This window comes from Heterocephalus glaber, unplaced genomic scaffold, assembly GCF_053883595.1.
Source record: "Heterocephalus glaber isolate CG9 unplaced genomic scaffold, H.glaber_assembly_v1.0 deba00001666, whole genome shotgun sequence".
NCBI classification, from domain to species: domain Eukaryota; kingdom Metazoa; phylum Chordata; class Mammalia; order Rodentia; family Bathyergidae; genus Heterocephalus; species Heterocephalus glaber.
Window position 1 is genome coordinate 12,252,136 of NW_028258406.1, and position 24,081 is coordinate 12,276,216.

The window sequence follows — 24,081 nt, forward strand, 5'->3', positions numbered from 1 at the left end:
TACCAGTGTCTCTTTCCTAAATTTACTGAGAGCAGTGCTAAATTTTGGAAGTCAGTGAACACAAAGAGATACATTTTTACCATCAAGTTAATAGACCCTGTATGTGGGTCCCTTATTTCTAAATGAAAGCATGCTAATATATGGAAAAAATAGAGAATCTTTATTATCATTTAAACAAAGAAAAATACCTTCTCCTGGGAATAACAGATCATAAATAGAAGGCCTATTCTCCAAAAATTCATTTTGCTGGTGATGGTTTACTTGAGATAAAGGCAGAGAAAAGAGATCCATGCTTTTGGAAGCTTTTCCCAGCAAGATCCCTGCATCATTGGCAGTCTTTGTCAAATAAACCTTTTTTTGCTCACATAAGTTTTCTTTCCCTTTTATGTTGTGCTGTGGAAGGAGACTGATTTCCTGTCTTGACTTTGATTTTACGCTGAAGAAAAAGTTGGACTGTGGTTTCCTTATCTACAAAATGAGTGAAATAATGCTTTTGTGCATATCATAATTTAATGAGCTGAGGTAAAAGAAACCACTCTGGAAATTTAAAAGAACTATACAAATATAAACTTTCCTAAGATACAGCAGTTGTGATAGCTAATTTCCAGAATCATTTTTGATGTTTATAAACCTCTTTCCAATGAAGGGAATACCAGAATAATATCAACACATTTTGCTACTTTTACAATAGCAAAAAATCTTTGACATACAAATATTATAATTTCATTAAATTTTAAACATTTTAATTAAGAAAGAGCAAGAGCAACTTTTTACCCATAATACATATAACTTACGTGTGTTGAACAGCTTGTTCTATGAAGTGAAATAATGATTGTGTACTCTTTTGAATTCTTTTAAGTAATAAGATACCATGAAGGAAAGGAAGTAACTTTTTTTTATTAAGTTTATTTATTGGTACATTCTAGGTATACAATATAGTTACATTCATCATTGGGATCTTGTACCTTTACATGATGTATCTTGGTTCTTATTTTCTCCCCATTCCCCGGCTCTCTCTTCAACCCCTCCACCCTTCCCTATTTACAAATAATTTGTTTCCATTTTTTTCCTTTTCTTATATTTTTCTTTTCCCTTCTTTCCTTTCTCCTACCCCCCCATTTCCCCTATTCCTTTAGACCTTTTCTTCCTATTTCACAATATCAATTATACATTTTGATCCTTAAAAAGTAACTTTTAAAAAGCAATATTTATCTATAGGCTATGATGAAATAGATGACAGAACAAATATTTATATCATTTGCATTTTTGGTTATTTCAAATATTTTCACAATCTGTTTATATAATTATATAATTTTTAAAACCTATGTAAATTTGGTTTATTACATAATTGTAACTTCTCTCTTTCTTTTATCACTTCAATGATTATTAGTTATAACTACTGACTAAATTGTTTTATAGTAATCAAATTTTACTGAATTATCTCTACATTATTACTTTTAATTCTTAAAACTTTATAAGGTAGGTATTAACATCAGGTCAGAGGAGAAAGACACATGCCCGAGATCAGATAACTGGGTACTATTTAGAAGACCCTGAATTTCAAAATAACTGCTTTGTTACCACTAAACAGTATGTTAATTATAACTAAAGAAGGAAATTTACTGACTTCATATGATGTTCTAAGTGCTTTCCTATTCCTTATTGGCCATACTATGTGCTCAGAATTATTAATCCATTTAATAGGTGAACAATATGAAACTCTTAAAGTTTAAGGGACTTACCCAAGTGCTAAGTGACAATTCCAACCAAGTCCATCATCGTCCCACTATAGCACATTGCCTGGTCAAAGGAACCCGAGAAAGATAAATGCTGATCAGGAAAACCAAAACTGGAGTGTTGTGGTATTTTGCAATATCATGAGCCCCAAATGGAAATGTGGGACTGTAGGGAAGATTATAAATGGATGTAACACTCCTAAATACTCCTAAAAGGATGTAACACTCACATAATTCTATCTAATCTATAGTGTTCATATTTTTTCCAATGAAAAATATGAAGTAGATATTAAGTACTAATTTTTCTATGAAGTGAATATTAAGCTCTGAACTCTGGGTATTTTGTTTAATGCATACATGTTAAATGCAATGTATAAAGACTGTTGTAAATTTTTTTGAAGTAAACACTATTTTAAGAGATGGAACGAGGTGTGAGGGAGAGGAGGAAAAGGGGGTGAAAAGAGAAATTAAGATGTATTAGGTACACGTACCAACTCCATACAAGAAATGTAAACATGTATTGCAAACGTACACTAATTAAAAATAATAATAAGGAAAAATTAAAATCAACTTAAACATTTGTGAAGGTAACAATTGTATTTCTACTCAGAATTTATTTGCATGATGTATAATTATGTCACCAGCCACATCGCCCCTTTTTTCTACTTAGTGGTAATTTAACATTCATCTAAGTGGCTAGTTAGAAGAAAAAGAATATAAAATGCTATCCAACATGTATGTGTTTTGCTTGACCTTGGTTCTGAAATACTTGAAAAACTCAGCTTTGCATTTAGCCATCACCAGTTGCAGAGCACTGACTTGTACGAGGCTGTGAGAGGTGTTAGGTGAGATGAGTGGGACCAGAGCTGGCCCCTATGTGGGCTGCTTTCAAAGTGATGCCTAAGACAAATCCACAGAAGATCATAATCCAGTAAGAATCTCACAAGTGGCCTGAAAAGGCTCAAGAAAAGTAATTCCTGATTTGAAGAGGAGGAAGAAAAGAAAAAACATTTTGAAAAAGTTTTATGTAACAGCTTCTACATTATTTGTGCTTTCAAGTTTTTAAAAGAGGATAAAGCTTTTCTAATTTTTATGTTTCACTAGTACATGTTTGTAGTACATAGTTATCACATTTTCATGGGGAATTAGTATATGTGCATAAAACATCGTCATTATTTTTTCATCCCATTGCCCTTTACTCATGCCCTCACCCCCATGTCTTGGTCTCCTTCCTATTTGCAAAAGATCCATCTCCCTACTTCCTAGTAGACATCTTTTATTTTCCTTTTTGTTTATATTTTAGGCTTCTCATATAAGAAAAACCATGCAAATTTTAAGCATGTGTGTTTGATTTATTTCTCTTAACATTATGGTCTCAAGGTACATCCATTTTTCCTACAAATTCTTCAAATTTATTCTTTATGGCAGAGTAATACTCCATTGTGTGTAAATTACCACATTTTCTTTATTCATCTGCTGTTAGACATAAGGGCTGCCTCTAAGATGTAGCTATTATGAATTGTGCTGCTATAAACATGTATCACTGAAATATAAGTCATTCAAGAAGGTATCTAGAAGGCACTAGCTGGGTAGAATGAAATTTTTAGTTTCAGTGTTCAGATTTTGAGGAATCTCCATATTGATTTCCGTAATGGTTCTACGACATTCTCACCAACAATAAAGAAGGGCTCCTTTTTCCCCACAGCCCCACCAGCATTTGGTATTATTTGATTTCTTAATGATAGCCATTCTTTCTGGAATAAGATGAAAGTGTTTTTTTTTTAATTTGCATTTCTCTAATGGCCCGTGATATTGAAAATTTTTTCATGTATTTATTGGCTATTTGTACTTCAGAGAAGTGTCTGTTCATTTCAGTTGCCCATTTTTTATTGGGTCTTTTATTTGGGGAGTCTGATTCTTTTTTAGTTCATTATATATTCTAGATATTAGTCTTCTGTTCAAAAATAGGTGGCAAATTTTTTTTCCCCTTCCTGTAGGTTGTTTCTTCATTTTCTTGGTTGTTTCCTTTGCTGTGCAGAAACTTTTTCATTCAATATGATCTCATTTGTTGACTCTTAGCATTAGTTCTTGTACACTTGGTGTTTTGTTCAGAAAGTCCTTGCCTATGCCTATATCTTCAACTATATTATCTATTTTATATTCTAGTAGATTGTGTTTCTGTTTTAAATTTAGTTCTTTGATTCATTTTTTAGTTTAGCTCATAGTGAGAGGTTCTAGGTCTTCTGCATGTGGATAGCTAGTTTTCCAAGCACCATTTGTTAAAAGAGGCTACCTTTCCTCTACTTTGTGTCTTTGGGCCCTTTTTCAAAAATCAGAAAGCTGAATATGTATGGAGTTGTTTCTGCATCCTCTGTTCTGTTCCATTGATCTTCAAGTCTGTTTTTTCCCCCTTGATACCAAGCTGTGTTTGTCACTGTAGCTTTGTAGTGTAACTACTACAGTCCAGGATTGTGATGCCTCCTGCTTTGCTCTTGTTGCCAGGAGTGCCTTTGCTGTTCTGGATCTCAACTGGTTCCATATGAATTTGAGAATTGTTTTCTCTAATTTTGTGAGGAATGCTGTTAGAATTTTGATTGGGATTGCATTAAATCTATGTGTCAGTTTTGGAAGTATGGCCATTTTGACAATACTGGTTCTGTCTATCCAGGAACTGAGGATATCTTTCCATTTTCTGATGTCCTCTTCTGTCTCCTTTTTCAAGTACTGTAGTCTTCATTGTAGAGGTCTTTTACTTCTTTGGTTAGGTTAATTCCTAAGTATTTAATTTTTCTTGGTGCTATTGTGAATAGTATTGTTTTTCTAATTTTTTCTCAGTGAGTTCATTATTGGTGTACAGGAAAGCTATTGTTTTTTGTGTGTTGATTTTGTATCCTGCTGTGGTACCGAATTTGGTTATTAATTTAGTAGTCTTTTGTTAGCATTTTTAGGGTCTTCCATCTAGAAGATCATGCAGTCTGCAAGTAATGATAATTTGACTTCTTCCTTTCCTATACATATAACTTTTATTTCTTTCTCTTGCCTATTGCCCTACCTAATGGTTTGAGAACTGTATTGAACAGGACTGCTGATAGTGGACATCCTTATCTTGTTCCTGATTTTAGAAGGAAAGCTTTCACCTTTTTTTTCATTTAATATTATGTTGGCCTTTGGTTGTCATTAATTGCTTTTATCAGATTGAGATAAAGTCCTTCTGTACTTATTTTTTTCAAACTTTTTATCATGAATGGGTGTTGATTTTGTCAGAAGATTTTTCTGAATCCATTTACATGATCCTGTGGGGGTTTTTTGGTCCTTGATTCTGTTTTGTGATGGATTACACCTACTGATTTGCATATATTGAACCATCACTGCATTCCTGAGATGAATCCTACATGGTCATGATTTATGATGTTTTTGTATGTAATTTGTTACTTTTGTTTGCCAGCATCTTCAGGATTTTTTGTGTCTGTGTTCATTAAAATGATTGTGGATTGATCAATATCTCTCTCTTTCTCCGTCCCTCCCTCCCTCCCTGCCTCCCTCCCTCCCTCTCTCTCTCCCTCTCTCTCTTTTTTGGTTGGATCCTTTTCTGGTTTTGGAATCAGGGTATTGCCAGCTTCTAGGAATGATTTTGGGAGTACAGTACTCCTTGCCCTTCAATGTCACTAAAGAGTTTGAGGAATATTGGTTGTAGATCTTCCCTAAAGTTCTTGTAGAATTCAGTGATCAATCCATTGGGACCGAGCTTTCCTTAGTTGGTACTTTTATTACTGCTTCAATTTCATTGCTTCTTATTAGATTAATCAGGGTCTTTATATCTTGGTTGTTTTGGTAATTGATATGTACCTAGGAATCTATCCTTTTCTTCTTAATTCACTAATTTACTAGAGTACAGGTTTTCAAAGTAATTACTCATAATCTTCTGTATTTCAGCTGTGTTCATTGTGAGTTTGCCTTTTTCATTTCTAATTGAAGTGATTTGGGACTTTTTTTCTCTTTTGGTGGCTAGGGGTTTGTCTATTTTGTTTATTCTTTCACAGAACCACCTCTCTTCTATTCAGTGGGTCTTAGTTCTTTTTTTTTTCCCATTAACTTTATTGGTACATTTTAGATATAAAATACAGTTACATTCATCATTGGGATCTTGTACCATTACATGAGTCTCTTGGTTCTTATTTTTTTTCCCCTTCCCTTGCCCTCCCTTCACCCCCTCCACCTTGCCAATTTGCAAAGACTTTGTTCCCATTTTTTTCCTCTTCTCATATTTTTTGCTTTCCTTTTTTTCCCTTCCCCTACCCCTCCCAATTCCCCTGCTCTTTTAGACCTTTTCTTCCTTTTACACAATGTCAGTTATACATTTTTTTAATTACAATATTAAGACCTAGGAGACATTACCACAGATTTTACAGAATTTAAAAGGATATAGAAAGCATATTACAAAAATCTTTTTTGAAATAAATTTGACAACTTCTAAGAAGTACCTTGGAAGACAAATTAATGAAACTAACTCTGGAGGAAATATAAAATTTGAATAGCACCTATTAAAGAAAGTATATTCCTAGCTTGAAAACCTACCTATATGACAACAGCAGGCTCGTAAACATTTTAACTGATAAATTCTATCAAACAATTAAAGCAGAAAAAAGAAGGAACACTTCTCCCCTCATTTTAGGAACCCAACATTGTGCTAATCCTAAAACTGGATAAAGATAATAGAAGAAAAAAGTATGAACATAGATAGAAATTTGTTTAACAAAACAAACTATTAGAAGTCAGATCTGGCAGGATGTAGAAAATGGTTTTGTTATAGGGATAGCAGTGTTGGTTCAGCATTGGAAGGAAGATCCACCCCCAAAAGTCATCATTTGAACAGAGGGAAGGAAAAAGCCGTATGATCCTGTCACTAGTTGGAGAAAAAGTATTGGGCTAAATTCTACAGCTGTTCATGGTAAAAGCTATCAGGAGACTAGAAGTAGAACAGAACCTTCGCAACAGATAAAAGACATGTGCTCCATACTTCCAGCGAGGACGCCTTATAAGAATCGAGAAGATACAATGCTTTCTCCTTAAGGTGGGGAACAAGGGCAGATATGCTTACTCTTTATCTGTCCGTTAAACTTTGAAACCTAGTCCCCACCAAAATAGTCTGGCAATAAAATGACACAACTAGGATAGGATTGGCAAGGTAGAAGCAAAATCTTTATATGTAGATGAAATGATCATCTACAGAGAAAATACTAAGAAATCTCTAGGACCCCCTAGAACTTGTACTTGAATTTAGCAGGATTAGAAAACACAAGGTATATATAAAAATTCAGGTCTGTGTATACTTGCTATAAATGAAGAATTGGATATTTAAATTTTAAAAAGTTATGTAGGAGTACAAAGGACCTAGAAAAGTTAAAAACAAAAACAGTGTTGGAAGACTTTTAGTACCTAATTTTAAGACTTCTTCTAAAGCTACAGTAATCAAGGCAGTGTTGGTGTAAGGAAAGACATATAGATCATTGGAATAAAACAGAGAATCTAGAAATAGAACCACACATATATGGTCCACTGAGTTTTGAAAGATTATTTAACATTAGCATTTTATAGAATATAAACTCGATTCAAGAGCCGAGGAAGAGATAGTGTTTTGAACAAACGGCACTAGAACACCTGATATCCGTATATAAAAAATTAACCTCAACCCTTTATTTCCATACATGAAAATAACTTGAAGGGATCTATGAACCTAAATAAGAAAGCCTAAAAGTATAAAACTTTAAGAAGAAATTATAAAAGAAAATATTTATGAATTCAGGGTAGGCAAGAACTACCTAGGACACAAAAACCATGATGTATAAAAGAAAAAAATTGATAAGTGAGATTCCATCAAAATTTAGAACTTTAAATGACATCATTAAAATGAAAAGTAGTCCTTAAACAGACCATATTTCCAATCCATATAACCTATGAGCAGAATATATAAAGAATTCTTAGAGCTTATTAATAGACAACCCAATTAAAATATAGACATAAGAATATGATAAATAGCCAGTAGGAATGGTGTGCAACTCTAGAATCAGAAAAATTACTAATCAGTACAATAATAAGATTGAATTATACACTCATTAGGGAGATGAAGTTAAAAGTTTTAAAAGCCTTGTCATGACTTTTTCTTTTTGTTGGATTCTCCCCCTTTGCGTTTAATTTGTCACACCTAATGGATTCATTCTGCTGGGTTTCCTGGGGTTGTGATCCTCATTGTCTTTTCCAAGGGTATTGTCTAAAATTTTTTGGAGTGCCGGTTTGGTATTCATGAAGTTCCTGAGGTGCTCTTTATCATGAAAGTATCTTATTTCTCCATCAATTTTGAAAGATAGTTTTGCAGGGTACATCAATCTGGGTTGGAGGCTGTTTTCCTTTAGGGCTTGAAATACATCTCTCAAAACTCTTCTTGCTTTGAGGGTTTGTATTGAGAAGTCTGCTGTGATTCTGATGGGCTTGCCTTTGTATGTGATTTTTTTCTTTTCTCTCACTGCTTGTAGAATTTTATTCTTCTGTTGGATTTCTGGAATCCTAACTATTATATGCCTACGTGTAGATTTTTTTTTTTTGATTAAGGCTAGCTGGAGTCCTATATGCCTCACTTATCTGTATGTCAAGTTCTTTCCCCCTCCTTGGGAAGTTTTCTGCCATCTCTTCTGGGAACAGTTTTTTTATGTCATCTGCACTCTCTCGTCTTTCTTCATTGACTCCTATCAGTCTTATGTTATTCTTCTTTGCATCGTCTAGCAGCTGCTGGATTGATTTCTTATGTTCCCTTACAATTTTAAAGCAATTTTTCTTTTCCTCCTCACTAAGTGCAATTTTATCTTCTATATCTGAAATTCTATCCTCACATTGGTTCATTCTGCTGCACAGACTTTCGATGGAGTTTTTAATCTCTTGGAAATCTGTTTGCATATGTTTTATGGATTCCATTTGTTTCCTATGTTGGGATTCCATCATGTTCCTCAGATCCTCTATTTTTTTATCTGTGTCCTCTCTAGATTTATTAATCATGTCTTGCACCATGAGCAAAATCTTTGCTGTTATCTGAGTAATTATTTCTGATTTCATTTCTTCCAGATCCTCTTTTGTTGCCAGTTCAGAGAGTCCAGGTGGTTGAGTATCAGATTGTTCCATCTTGTTTCCCTTTGGGGTTGCTGTAGGTGATCTGGAAGTCTGTTTTTGAGGCTTGTTTATGTGTTTTCTCATTTCCACGGGGGGGAGGGTGCTTCTGGCACCTACGTGGCTCACGTTCTCTGCCCTAGGAGCTTGGGATGGCAGCAGGGGAGCCTCCTTCTGGGTGCTGGGACCAGCTCAGCTTCTCTGCCCTAGGAACTTGGGATGGTGGGGGGGGGTGCTTCCTTCCAGGTGCTGGGATGGCTGAGCTTCTCTGCCCTAGTAGCCTGGGATGGAGGCAGGGACCAGTGGGTCTTATTATTGTCTTTTTAGTATCAGTTTCATTACTTTCTGCTCTGATATTTATAATTTCCTTCTTTGTACTAGCTTTGAATGTTCTTGTTTTCCTAGGGCTTTGAGGTACATTATTAAGTTATTTATGTGAGCTCACTCTGTTTTTCTGATGTGGGCATTCACAGCTATAAACTTTCCCCTTAGGATTGCTTTAATTGTGTCCCATCAGTTCTGTATATTATACTGGCATTGTCATTTGAGTCTAGGAAATGTCTAATTTCTTCAGTTAGCCACTAATTATTCAAGAGAGGGTATTGTTTAATTTCTGTGCATTTGCATGATTTCTATGGTTTCTTTTGACATTGATTTTTAGTATCATTGTGGTATGATCTGAAAATATGGATGGGATAATCTCAGTTCTTTTGTGATTACATAAGCATGCTTTATGGCTAACATATGGTCTTTTTTGAGAAAATCCCATGTACTGCTGAGAAAAATGTGTATTCTGTTGTTGTTGGGTGGAACATGTATGAAGTTCATTTTTTTCAAAGTTTTTGTTCAATTCTGATACTTCTTTGCTGATTTTTTTGTCTAATTGATCTCTTGGTGAAAGTGGGGTATTAATGTCCCCCACTATAATTGTATTGGTACTTATCTGATCTTTTATGTCTAGTGGTGTTTGCTTTATGTTGAAGTGGGTAGGAAGGTATTTACAGGATAGCAAACATTACCAACACACTTTGCTCCCTCACTCTTTTCTTGGGTATTTTAATATCTTCTGTACTGGTGATTTTGCTCTTTCTGTCTAACCTCTGAGCTTTGTATCTTTCAGTGTGATGGGCAGTATATTCCTCTCCCTAGTCTTCAAGGCATAGCAGTGTTGAACATCCCTAGTTATGCTGGAGGCACTAACTTCTGGGGTGGAACTAAAGAAGATGATGTAAGTACCATAGTAGGAGTGAAGAGTTTGTTTCCTCAACAACGATTATATTACTGGAATAGTTTCTTTTTAAAATGTGCTTTTTAATATTAACTTAATTTTAAGTCAGAATATACTGGGCAGGTGAGGGGTGTAATAGATTTAAGATTTTATTTGAACAATCTCTCATGTATATACTTTAAAATTTCTTATCCTGGGATGTAGGTAATAATATTCTGGATAAACAAAAATGAATATTCTTTGGGAAAGCAAACTTAGGGGATAAAAGGGAGAAACTATTTACTTTTAATAGATACCTAGTATCTATTCTGTGGCTATAAGAAGTTAACACAAATTTAACAACTTAGCATACATGTATCACCTTACAGTTTTGCATAGTAGAAGTCTGCTACAGTCTCCCTGAGTTAAAAATCAAGGAGTCAGCTAGATTCCGTTCCTACTAATAATATATATACAAAATATATAAAAGTATATATAAAAGTTTATATTAGTTGATGTGCCACTTTAGCCAAACTTCCAGTGAAAATGTAATGCAGTTTTTCCTTTCAGATATTTGCTGCGCCATCATTTGATGACAAGATCCTAGAAGTTGTTGCAATATTTGATAGCATGCAAATGGCAATGTCAAGGGTCATCAAACTACAGCATCATCGCATAGCCCAGGTTGGTTTCTCTGATAAAATCTGACTTCACTTCTTGGGCCATGGAGGGCTGAGGGAAGCTATTTCACTGAGTATATGCTTTTGAGTATGCTTTTGTGAAAGATTGGCTTTCTTGTCATGTCACTTGTGACTGTGTCATTATAAGTGGTAAACCATAGGAATTCCACCCCCACAGAATGGACTAAAAACCAAGCCTATTCCAGAAAGAATGGCTGCTATCAAGAAATCAACCAACAACAAATGCTGGTGCGGTTGAGGGGAGAAAGGAACCCTTCTCCATTGTTGGTGGGAGTGCAGACTGGTGCAACCACTGTGGAAATCAATACGGAGATACCTCAAAAAACTAGGATTAGAGGTCCCATTTGATCCAGCTATTTCCCTGCTGGGTATTTTTTCAAAAGAATTAAAAGAATCATACCACAGTGATATATGCTCACCCCTGTTTATAGCGGCACAGTTTGTAATACCTAAAACTTAGAAACAGCCCAATTGCCCATCAACTGGAGACTGGAGAAAGAAAATATGGGTTTTTAAAAAAAAATTAAATGAAGTACTACTCAGCCATAAAGAATGAGAAACTAGAGACATTTATAGCTAAATGGATGCCATACTCTTAAGGCGAAACTCTTAAGTGAAATAAATAGGACACACGTGTAAATACCGAATAGTTTCTCTAGTGTGAGAAACTGAAAGTGTAAATAAGGACCAAAATGTATAATAGATAATGTGAAATAGGAGGAAAAGGTCTAAAGGTGAAGGAGAACTGGGAGGGGTAGGGGAAAGGAAAGAAAGGAAAGGAAAAAATATGAGAAAAGGAAAAAATGGAAACAAAGTCTTTGTAGATAGGGAGGGGTGGAGGGGTTGAAGGGAGAGCAGGGGAAAAAATAAGAACCAAGATACATCATGTAAAGGTATAAATTCCCAATGATGAATGTCATTGTATTGTATACCCAAAATGTACCAATAAACTTATTGAGAAAAAAAAAAAACAACCAAGCCCAATGCAGAGATTGATTGTATCCATTCTTCAGGATGACTTGTGTTCTCACATAATGTGTTTGTTTTATTTCAGTGCCGTACAGTAAAAATCACTATATTTGGAGATGAAGGCGTCCCAGTGCAGGTGGATGGTGAAGCTTGGGTTCAGCCTCCAGGAATTATCAAAATTGTGCACAAAAATAGAGCTCAGATGCTAACAAGGGACAGAGTATGTAACAAAATTTTCTTTCAGAATTTTGTCTAGCTTTTTTTTTAATATCTTAAATTATTAAAAATGAAAACAAGGGAGAAGATTTAAATTGTCTCTTAGATCTGACATTTAGGTCATTGTGGTTTTAAATATGAACAAATGTTTTTTCAATTTTGTTTTAAATTAAATGGTTTTTTAAAAACCATTTAAAGTTTACAGAAAGATGGAGCACAAAGTACAGAGAATTTTAATTCTATTCCCACATACTTCTTCCCACCCACTACACACATAAATTCCCCTATTACTAACATTTTGCACTAGTGTGTCCTGTGTTACCACTGACAAACCAACCTTAATACTTTTTTTTCTTTTCTTCCGGTTACCCGGGATCAAACTTGGGGCCTTGCACTTGCGAGGCAGAGGGTGGCACCACTGAGCTAGATCCCCGGCCCTCCGTTATTATTATTAACTAAAGTCCTAGGTAATATTATTCTTTATGTTGTACACTTACGGGTTTTGACATATATAATCACTTCTATGCACCATTGCAGTGTTGTGTAGAATAGTGAAACTTTAGATTTCCCTGGGCTCCATAAATTCATCTCTTCTGGCAATCATTGATCTTTCTATGACCTTCATAGTTTTATCTTTCTCAGAATTTGTATTTTTAATTAAGGTCAACCTTTAACAAATAAGACTGGAAATATTCATACTACCCAATAAAATAGTAAAAAGAGATCAAAGCATAAAGTCTTTGTAATTACATTTTTCTTTATTTGCTGCAATGTAGGAAAATTTTAAATATCTTTTTTTTGTACTGAGAAATTGAACTACTCAGAGAGTTCTTATTAAACTACACCCCTAGCCATTTTTTTATTTTTTATTTTGAGACAAAGGCTTACTAAGTTACCCAGACTGGGCTCAAACTTACAATCCTTCTGCATCAGCCTCCCAAAGTGCTGGGTTTACAGGCATGCATCACCATGCCCATCTTAAAATGTCTTTTCTAATACTTGTGATATATTTAATGACATATTAGATTAGAGAAAAGCAATCATAATTTCAAAGATTCATACAATATCTAAATACATACCTGGGTCTCTAAAACAACCATTTATTACGCTGTTGATTTTAAATAGGCCTTTGAGAGCACTCTGAAATCTTGGGAAGATAAACAAAAGTGTGACTCTGGCAAGCAAGTTCTTCGAACCCATTTGTACATCCAGCATGCCGTTGACCTGGCAACGGAAGAGGTATTGCAGATGCAGCTGTGTTCCCAGGCTGCAGAGGAGCTAATTACCAGGTAGTGTGGTCCTGTGGGCTTTGTGGACCATGAGAACTCTGGTCTCAGGCTATTTTGTTTTTGATTCAATTTTAATATGTAGTTCCAGCTGTTGGTAGTATCAAAAAGAAGTGTGCTTATTGCCTTACTTGTACCTCAATAATTGCTGTAACTCCTTACTGGGAAACCTTTAGCATGATCTTCAATCTGAACACCTCTGTGCTCTCTACAAACCAGATCTTATACTTCTTGAAACACTTTGATTTTCTCTGCCACACAGTATTCTTTCCATTATGATTTCCTGTTTTATGTATGATATTTACAACACATATCCATTTAACATATTGCTTTATAATTATTAATGAATGTTTATGGAATATAGAGCAAAGTCTAAATATTAACCCTATTCCAAAAGAGAATCAGAAGTCCTAGAATTAGTTACCAACAAGCAGATTTAGAGACTACTCATAAACTAATTTTGGTGGAGGGAAAGGGAGGAGACGTTGGGTTCTGTGAATATGAAACGTAAAAATCAATACAGCCAGAAATAAACTTTCAGGGAAGAGGGGATACCATGGACAGGTTCTTGACTTCTCACCTAAATCTTATCTGCCAAAGGGGGATAATAAAAATTACTTTATCGTAAGAATTAGTCAGCACTCTAGAGATAAATCATATGTCTCTGGCTGGTAAATAAGCAGATTGAAAAGGGGAAATAATGATGAGTTCTATGTTGGACTAAAGAATTTAAATTACATTAAAAATATCCAGGAGACAATTCCATTTGGCATTTAGAAATGTTGGTCTGAAGCTGATTAACTATTTCTCATTCTTTGAAAATTAGAATACCATTTACCTACCTCTGTTCTTCTGATAAGTTACCCATTCTCCAAAGTTTCTCAAGATTATTGTTAATAATGTTGAGGTTCATTTACATAAGTCTCTTTGTGCTTTGGAATATAATATAATGCTTAAGAATTAAACTATTTTTTTTTTTGATACCAGGGATTGAACTCAGGACCTTGCGCTCGCAAGGCAGGCACTGGAACCACTGAGCTAAATCCCCGGCCCAAAAATTAAACTATTTTCCTTTTCTCTTGATTCAAGTATGTAGGGCTTCTGTCTTTTCTTGTTCTATCCTTCCTAGAGTGAAAGTTTTTCTCCTTAAACATGTCAGAAGCAAGAAGTATTTGACTGGCTTCACTTTCTTCCACTTCTGCAAGCCTTACATCACTTTCTAGCAATTGGTGGAACTTTTCCTTCGTTCTGTTTTTGTTCTTAGTGCCTTACAGGATTTTGTCTTTCTAGGACTATTTTTAGAGTTTTGAGTAACAGAGGAGTGGCAGAACAGGCTTTGCAGTTGGATGGACGTAGATCATGACTTTACCATTTATAAGCTCTGTATATGGTTGTAATCTCTCTGAGCCTTAGTATCTTCATCTATAAAGTGTAGAAATGAGTCATAACTTTATAAGGTTGCGAAAATTAAAGTGTATAAAACACTTCACATATAGATGGTAAATATGGTAATGCATTTCCCCTAATGTATTTGAAATGTCAATGAATAAAGCATAAGTTTCTAGTCTATATTTGTGACTTCTCTCACTTTCCAATTATAGGGCAAAATAAAGTAGTATTACAATATTTTGTTTTTACCACATAGAAATGTTTGTCTAATTATAAGCCTAACTTTATATATGTTTATATTTTTTAATATAATACCCTTTGTTGCAATAAGGTTTGAGGTTACCCAGCTAAATCCATAATTGAGTAGCCATTCAAACATTTTTTTCTGTTTATTGATCTTCATAATTTTTAATTTATCCTACTACTTCAACAATCCCTTCCTCACAAAAATATCATCAATGCTCCCCAAAATTTTTTTGTTCATTTATTTCATTTTTGCTTTCAGGATTTGTGAGGCAGCCACAATTCATTGTCTTCTGGAGCAAGAATTGGCCCATGCCGTGAATGCATGCTCACATGCACTGAATAAAGCCAACCCACGGTGCCCGGAGGTGAGGATCGAATGGTAAATTCTCATTCCACAGATTCTTTTAATATTACAGTATTACACATGTATTTAAATACTGTAAAATATGCTGGGCAAATGAAAGTTATGTAGGCTGTATGTGTATCTATAAGAACTCATGGTAAATTTGTGACCAATTTTTGTTTTCCTTTTCTTGCCATTCCTGTGATATTTAGAAGATTTATGAAATTTTGCAATTATAGAATTTTGATAGATTTAAAAAATTATTTGTAATGTGAATTTACATTATAAGAGTAAAATTTAAAGTTTCTACTAATGGTGGAATTTCAGTGTAATATAAAATTATGTGTCTGATATTCTTCTTTTCTAGAGTCTTACAAGAGATACTGCTACTGAAATAGCCATCAATGTGAAGGCGCTATATAATGAAACAGAGTCTTTGCTAGTTGGCAGGGTTCCTTTGGTAAGGAAAAGAAATGACTGATAAAATAAGAATGATGAAATAAATATATGGATTTTACCTACATGATGAGACCTGCAATTCAGCAGATCCAAAGGCAGAAGCTGCTTTCTGGCTCTATCCTTGTATCTTCCTTTTTTGCCAGTCTTCTGCCTTCCAGAAATTATTTGGCTAACCTTTGGAGTTAAGACTCAGGGAAAAATGCCTGTCACATGCTTGTAACCTCAGAACTAGGGAGGATGAGGCAGGAGGATTGCCACAAGTTTAGGCCAGTTTGGGCTACATAGTGAATTCAAGTAGAGGAGTAGAGAGTTTCCCCTCATAGATGCCATCACATGTTTATGCCATCCTGCTGTCTCCAGTTGGCTTTCAGAGCCTTCAGCTTTATAAAATGTAGTTGACATTCCTTGGGTATTCGTTATTGCCCCAAAATAGAGGAAATCATGGGTTTTGTTCCTGGAATTAACATTTGAAATATGATTGGTATGGTCCTCCAGGTGTGCTTACAAGAAAGACACTTTGTAGATCCAATGTTTCAACAACTGCCCTGATTCATTTTGGTCCTAGAAGTCAAGTTTAGGCAAGTCTGCATCAGACCATAGTCCACAGACCTCAAGTATAAGTGCTAGCCCAGAGCCAGCCTTTCTTCAAACATACTGTTGTACCTCACCATCTTCAGACATTCTAGCATTTGAACCTTGTCGCCACCTAGAGTGATATTTGGGCATATTCACACATGCTGTTGCTGTGTGGAGGTCTAATGCATTTACATCTTTTCCTTCCTTGTAGCTACTCAAATTAATAGCTAGGTGATGATCTTAAAATGTATCTTTTGATTGTCTTTCTGCTTGGACAAACATACACCTAAATAAAAGTTATTAAAGTCATTAAGATTACAATAATTGGCATAGTAGGTAATGAATGGGAGGTGTATACATGGCCTAGCTAACTGGTGATTGTGCTGGGATTTCTGCTCATTTGTGGTCCTGAAGAGTGCTGCCCTCCAAGCACCCTTTCCTCTGAGAAACTCAAAGGCTACCTGAAGGCTAGCACCCTTGACCAGCTTAGAGAAATTGAAACACAGCCATGCAGCAAAACTGTTAGGAAGAAACATTGGTTATCTCTTGACAAAAACCAATGGAGTTGTATTCTTGGTGATTTGTGGCACTACTGTTGTTAACTAGAATCTTCTATAACTTTTCTAAAGTAAATCCTATAAGAAAAGCTGTGAGCTGTGGCTTGGGTCCCAATTTTTTTTTTTTTATTGAAGATCTATCTATCTATCTATCTATCTATCTATCTATCTATCTATATCATCTATATGTGTGTGTAATTTGAAATACATTTAAAATCATTTCTAAAGGGAATTGGAAGCATAATTTTGTCCTTTCCTCCAAAAGTACCCTCGTTGTTAACATTTATTGACTGTATTATGTTAAAATGGAAGGAACCCCCACCACACACACACACACACACACACACACACACACACACACACATATTTGATTCTCTGTCATTGACAAATACGAATGTTTGGTTTAAAATGTATTCCAGTGAATATTACCAAACTCTTTGACAATAGCATCACAGTAGTTAATTATATTTTAAAACTAGGTTATTCCTTATAAAAAGTAAATTCTGGAATGACTATATAATAAGCATGTTATCAGTTTTATAAAGCATATATTCACAGGCCAAAAAAATGGTAAATTATTCAGTAGGGTGGAGAATCTCCATATTTTTAAGTACTAGAAAAAGTAGATACCTTTAATAACAAAGGTAAACAAATAATAATAAATATTAATAATATTCTTTTAGAACTTTCAGTTCTAAAATTCTATGGCCATCTATATGTGTTCTATACAGTTTTAAAGTAATTTATAGAAGTATTAGTTAGCTAGAAGAGATCTTGGGGGTAATGTGGTCATATTGTGCTATTTCTGGAAAAGGAAAGTGCGACTCCTAAAATCAGTTAACTTTACCCTGGTTTGCAGTTAGTAACTAGGCAGGATTATCATCCAGGCAGCTGCCTTCCAGTTCTGGGCATACAGTGTTTATATCGCATTTAGTTATTTATTCAGCTTGTAAATACATTTGAATAATTTCTTTGAATGAGCTACTGTGCGTACCAGGTGACCAGTTAAAATTCTCTTTAAAGTATCCAAACTCTGTTCCAGATTATTAACCACTTTTTGCTTTGCTTTGATTTTTACGATAGCTTTCATCACAAATTTTTCTGCGATTTTTTTCCCTTAAAATTATTATTTTAACTTTTCAGGAGTTTTTTTAGCTTTTTGGCTAATTTGAAAAATAGTATTTGGGCCAGGGATTTAGCTCAGTGGTTTTGCCGCCTGCTGCAAGCTCAAGGACCCAAGTTCGATCCCCAGTACCAAAAAAAAAAGTAGGATTTGTTCATGTAGTGAACAAGTATAAATCAAAAGGATGTCTGGCACAAATAAATTGAACACTGACACAGTTCACTGTGCAATCAGGAAGAATGGGAATGGATATTTGAAGGAAGGAAGAAGGGACGAAGGAAAGAAGGAAGGGGAGGAAGGGAGAGATAGGAGGACTTTGACTTAGACGGAACACCAAAAGCAATACTTTTTCTGTGAAATTACTTGTCATACTAGTTACATGCATCATCTTTGGGAAGTAAGAATTAGAATAAATGTATATATTAAAAATTAAAATATAAAAGAATTTGTTCTTTTTAAAGTTCTTTCATTTTTAAAAATTAACCTAATAAGTAAGGATGTTCACCATCAAAATAAAAGTTGTTCTTTTTGAAGCTCTCATTGAGTCTTATTTTGTTTTACTTTTTAATTTGCTGGTAAATAGCAGTTGGAATCTCCACATGAAGAGCGAGTATCTAGTGCCTTACACTCTGTGGAGGTGGAATTACAGAAATTAACAGAGATCCCCTGGCTTTATTATATCTTACATCCCAATGAGAATGAGGTATGTAAAGTTCAGTCTATTTCTTTATGAATATAGACCTATGACAACAGAATTTGAACTTATCTTTGAAAAAGAAACATTTAGGAAAAATAAATTTTGAATACTACTTTTAAATATACTGTTCTTAAACAAGGGGGAGGGCTGGGGATTTAGCTCAGTGATGCCACCGCCTGCCTCACAAGTGCAAGTTCCCAAGTTTGATGCCTAGTACCAAAAAGAAAGGGGGGGGGGGAGCATTTTTGTGAACACAGGCACTGTATTGATAATTGGTACATTTTCAGTAATATAGTACATCATGAACCTTTTTGAAGAAATTACCATGTTCTACAATGTTTATTGTTTATAACCTATTCCCATGTTACCTGTATTCGCAGACTGGGATTTTCTTCTCTTAATAACCTAAAACAAATCTTTTTTTACTCAATTTGAATAGGAGCCTCCTATGGATTGCACAAAAAGAAACAACAGAAGCACAGTATTTCGTATAGTGCCAAAGTTTAAAAAGGAAAAGGTTCAGAAGCAGAAGACAAGTTCACAGCCTGGTAGGTTGTCCACACAATGGGGAAAAATGACTTACGTAAGTGATACCATTGAAGTGATGCAAATGTTCTGGAGTTAGACAGCAGTGAGCATTGGCCAACATTATGAACATACTATGCAACTGTACAATATCAACTATAGGAATCTAATTGTTTTTCTTCTTTAAAGTTCAAGATTGAGATCATTTTGATGAGTGGAACATAGAAACTTTCACTTACCTCTTTCAGCTTGCTAAATATATTTTCCACTTAACTTGCATATTCTCCTTCTCCTCTTAAAACAGTAATGTCCTGTTTTAAGGACATCAGTTCACTCCCCTGATAATGACCATCTGCTGTGATACTTGCATTCTCAAGCAAAAATTAAACTCTGTGTATCCTGCTATTTTCCTAGTTCCCCTTTCACCTTCCTTTAGAGGTTAAATTTACTGCTATACTAGTGTTCAGGCACCTTCAAGTTCTGTATTTGTGAGAGCTGCCTTTAATAAGCAAATTGTTTTATAAATTCTTCAATTAAAAGAATTTTATAAGTTCTGTGTTAACTGTCGCTATTTTTAAAAAGATATATAAATTCTTACTTGTGATCTTTATAGAGCAGCTAATGAGGGCATTTAAAAAGCCAAATGCAACAAATAACTAGCTTTTATTAAGCTAAGCAATGTTGAATAAAATGCATGAAAATGATTATACACTGAAAAATGGCATAATATAAGTCAGTGATGGCGAACCCTTTAGAGATTAAGTGCCAAACTACAACCCAAAACTTACTTTTTTAATCACAAAGTACCAACTCTGCAGTTAAACCTGAACACTGAGATTTTAGTTTATAAAAAAACAGCTCTACATTAACATCTTTGATCTTAAATGAAAAACACAGTATCACTGCCACCACTAATCTAGAAGATCAATACTGACACTTTTTAAATGACATTAAATTAATTTCACACACATTTATTGTTGCAACTATCAGTAACAATAGAATCAAAAAAAGGAACACTTGGCGGGGGATTTAGCTTAGTGGTGCCGCTGCCTGCCTCGCAAGCACAAGGTCCCAAGTTCGAGCCCTGGTACCACAAAAAAAAAAAAAAAAGGAACACTTGATGTCAGCAAGGCCTTAAGCTGGAAGTGTGTAAAATTGAGTGCCCCATTTTAGATTTTAAATTTTAATTAGCATTTGTAGCTCATTTCTGACTATAACAGTTTTCATTCAGTCTTAAGAAAATCATCAGCACTTATTTAAACCTTGTACCACTGATCTTAATGATGCAAAATAGGTTTTTGTTTTTTTTTTTTTGGTACCGGGGATCGAACTCGGGTCCTTATGCTTGCACAGCAGGCGGCGAAACCACTGAGCTAAGTCCCCGGCCTAAAATAAGTTTTTTTAAGCATATTGTGTAATATGAATAATTCTAATGAGAATTTTAACAAAAACTAAAGGCATGGGTGCATGGGTCAAGTGTCTTTGTATGGTCAGATCTTTGTGTTGATTGGTAATCTGCATGGGAAAAAAAGGAACTATAGTTTTGTTGAAACACCACCTTTGAACTTTCCTTTGCTAGCACTGCTGCTGCACTCTGTTTTGCATCTTCTTTGGCCAACCTTTGCTTTGTAAAGCATTGAGCATGTAGAAATTAAGGGGGTTTTGCTCTTAACTTTGGTAGTTCAGAAATGGGGCACAGAGGAAGTTGCTGCTTGGCTGGATCTGCTCAGTTTGGGAGAGTACAAAGAAATCTTCATCCGTCATGACATCAGAGGGGCTGAACTTTTGCATCTGGAAAGGCGAGATCTTAAGGTATTTCCTTTGTGCTACTCTTCTGCTCTTGAACATTTTCTTGCAAACAGAATCCTTTTTCCTGTATCTCTTTTGTTATGTGCTTTCAGCCTGGCTTGTGTTCTGCAAATTTGCAGTAATCTAACATTCCTTGCCCCTTGTCTTGAGTCTCTTGTGTGCTTTCTAAACAAGAATGTCAGCAATATTTTCCTGTCAAAATCAGTTTCTGACTATTATGCTACAATGCAGCATGAACTTAGTGATTTTTCTTTGCATCCATTGTTGTGACTGTTCCTGTGCTAATACTTCCAGTGGATCATGTTTCTATCAGTTTATTTTATTGGATCAGCATAGAAGGTGATAATTCTTGCTAGAAAAGAATAAAAAAATCTAATATAAGTTAACTAAAAAGCAATTTAAAATATCAATAACCAAGCCTTTCTAGTCGGGTGTGGTGGCACACACCTGTAATCCCAACACTCTGCAGAGGAGGCCAAGGCAGGAGAATCCTAAATTCAAACACAGCCAGGGTACTATAGTGACTTAATGAAGACTTGTCTCAAAATAAATTTTAAAAGGCTGGAAATATAGCTCAGTAAGGCTATTGTATGGAACTAGAGGAGCTACTTATAAGCAGTGGCTACTTATAGTCCTATGATTTTGCTGTGTTTCTAAACTGGCCTTTCTTAGGTTGCACGAACAACTAGACTAATAAGTTCAAATTGCATTTCCATGACAGAGTCTTAATATTCTGTTATTCTCAAAAATATATGTATTATTTTCTTTAATAAAGGAAGCAAAACATATACCTGGCTTTTCCTAGAAAGCAGCTCAGAACCTGTCATTCATGATACAGAAGGAAAATCATTAGTTGTTGGTCTTTAGCAATTCTCTTTTATTCTTTGTGTGGAGACTCTATAGTAGAAACAGCCAAAGCATATTGTTCTGTACAATGATTAAAAGGGGGATTTTACCAGGTTACAAGTACTTAGCACACACTACCATTTTAAAACTACAATAAGTAACATTGTTAGAGTGATCCCTTTCCTGTAGACCAACTTCTAGAATGCAGAGAATTATGACAGCAAATTCCTTACATATTCATCGACTACTAGGCCTTCATCTACAAGTTAGCAGAGATCTTTGAACAGATGAGGAGTCAGGTAATATGTAGATCTTTATTGAATAATCAGTGTTTTAGCACATCAAGGGGTGAATGCCACTTCTATCTAAGAATCTTTAGCTGGAGTAATAATAAAATAATAGATAATTAGTTACCATGATTGAAAATCTTAATCCTGGAGCAGAGCAAAATAAATAGAGCTCATAAAGCAAAGGTTGACTTAGAAACTTGAAATGAGTGCACAATAAAGAAAATATGGGGGATCTTATAGCCAAATATTGACGTAGCTTGTCATATCATTGGCAAGCTGTAATAGTTATACAGTACATTAATACTGATTAATTTACAGTATTATGCCAGCTTCTCTAGGTGATGTCTGCCTTCTAGAGGCTTGTATCTCATTGTCCATGAAATAAGCATACATTCAAGGAAAACACTGTATAAAGAATACACATATAAATACATTTACATGTGTCTACATTCACATGCACACACATTAAATTAAGCAAATACAAATTGGTTGCAAACAAAAGAGCTCATGAACCAAGGTATCACTGTATGTATTTGCACAATGATAAACTGAGGCAAATTTAGAGAAATAGGAACTCTGTTGAAGAAAAGATAGAAGAAAAATAGAAAGGCAATATTGAGAATTATTTTAGTAAATTTCCTCATTAATCTTTTATGGTTTTTTTGTTATTGTTCTGTTTTGTTTTTCTTTTTAATGCAAATTATTTCCTTCCCTTAAAACTTTTATTTTAGATGTCTGTATTGACATTTTGTTTTTTAAGTTTATTTTGGTTCTAAAACAAGATGTGAGGGGGATGAGAAAGGAAATTTTTATAAACAAAGCCTTGTGTAGCACAGAACCATTGTGTTAGTTTTCCACCACTGTGACAGATATCTGATAAAGTCAACTTAAAGGAGGAAAGATATATTTTGGTTCATAGTTATGGAAGTTTTAGTCTGGTGGGCCTCAAGGTGAGGCAGAACATCTCGGTGGAAGGGTAAGGTGGAGCAAAGCTGCTCACCTCATGGCAGCCAGGAAGCAGAGAGAGATGGAAGGAGCCTGAGAGGAGGGGGCCGGGGACAAAATCCACCCTTCAAAGGTATGCCTCCAGTGAACTGCCTCATCCAGTTAGGCTCCTCACTCCCATAAGCCCTTTGAGCTACGAACTCATCAATGAATTAATCCACTTGAAAAAACGAGATCCATTTAGCTTCTCAAATCCTATCAGCTGGCAAACAAACCTTCAGCACAGTGGAGCTCTAGGGGGACAATAGTAACAACCTGCCTGACCTCACTTGTGAACTTCAGGATTGTATCACTGTCTGTCTCTCTTCTGTTCTTTTTGTTTCATTTCATTTTGTCTCATTTAGTACCTTTCTCTTCTTTATCCATTACCCCTTGCCCCAACCTGTCCAGCCTCTCAGCAAAGTCATGGTGATTCTGGTCTCCATTCATTGCTTTCATCTCCTGAACCCAGTCCTATTCTACACTAATGTCACATCTGGTCAGTAGTTTCCTACCCATTCTTTGCGCTCTCCTCCAATCCATTGTCCATGGTCTCTTCAGTCCGTAGTCCATAGTGCAGCTACCATGATGTTAACATCAGCCATCAAGTGTATCACTTAAAACATTTCAGTGGCTCCCCATTTCTATGAAAATAAAGAATCATGTCTTAATGGAGGCCTGAAAGGTTCCACCTGTTTACTCAACCTCCTATGGAGTCTCTGGCTCCTCACTGGGTTGTGCCCCATCCACCTTGACCTTACTTCAGTTGCTTGAAAATACTAAATGTTTTCTCACGCTAGATGTGTGCCCCCTTTTGGTATGCTTCTCCCCCTGAGAACTTGGGTGAGAACTTGGCTTAAGTGTTACTTCTTTATCACTGAAATAACTAGAGATAGCAATGTGATTTAGGTGAGAAAGGGAAAACTTCTAATGTGCTTCAGCTGTTCAGGAAACAAAGAGGTTGTAC

The 24,081-nt window shown here is 35.2% G+C and overlaps 1 protein-coding gene across 11 annotated transcripts in view; it reads left to right on the top strand.

Moving 5' to 3' along the window:
* The window catches only part of Dgkh (diacylglycerol kinase eta), a 213,378-nt gene that overhangs the window by 174,961 nt on the left and 14,336 nt on the right, over positions 1-24,081 (top strand). For 5 of the 11 annotated variants that reach the window (XR_015445840.1, XR_015445841.1, XM_087197313.1 and 2 more), the window contains exons 22-30: positions 10,012-10,119; positions 10,669-10,782; positions 11,854-11,988; positions 13,110-13,273; positions 15,165-15,270; positions 15,616-15,708; positions 18,547-18,666; positions 19,100-19,208; positions 20,867-20,997. Coding sequence is in view for 5 of the 11 variants with exons in the window: in XM_087197313.1 (XP_087053439.1) it covers positions 10,012-10,119; positions 10,669-10,782; positions 11,854-11,988; positions 13,110-13,273; positions 15,165-15,270; positions 15,616-15,708; positions 18,547-18,666; positions 19,100-19,208; positions 20,867-20,997 (1,080 nt within the window). In the remaining 6 variants the exon portion in view is untranslated. Of the gene's footprint in view, positions 1-10,011; positions 10,120-10,668; positions 10,783-11,853; positions 11,989-13,109; positions 13,274-15,164; positions 15,285-15,615; positions 15,709-18,546; positions 18,667-19,099; positions 19,209-20,866; positions 20,998-24,081 lie in introns of those variants that run through there. The other 6 variants (XR_015445844.1, XR_015445843.1, XR_015445845.1 and 3 more) reach the window with 3 other exon arrangements.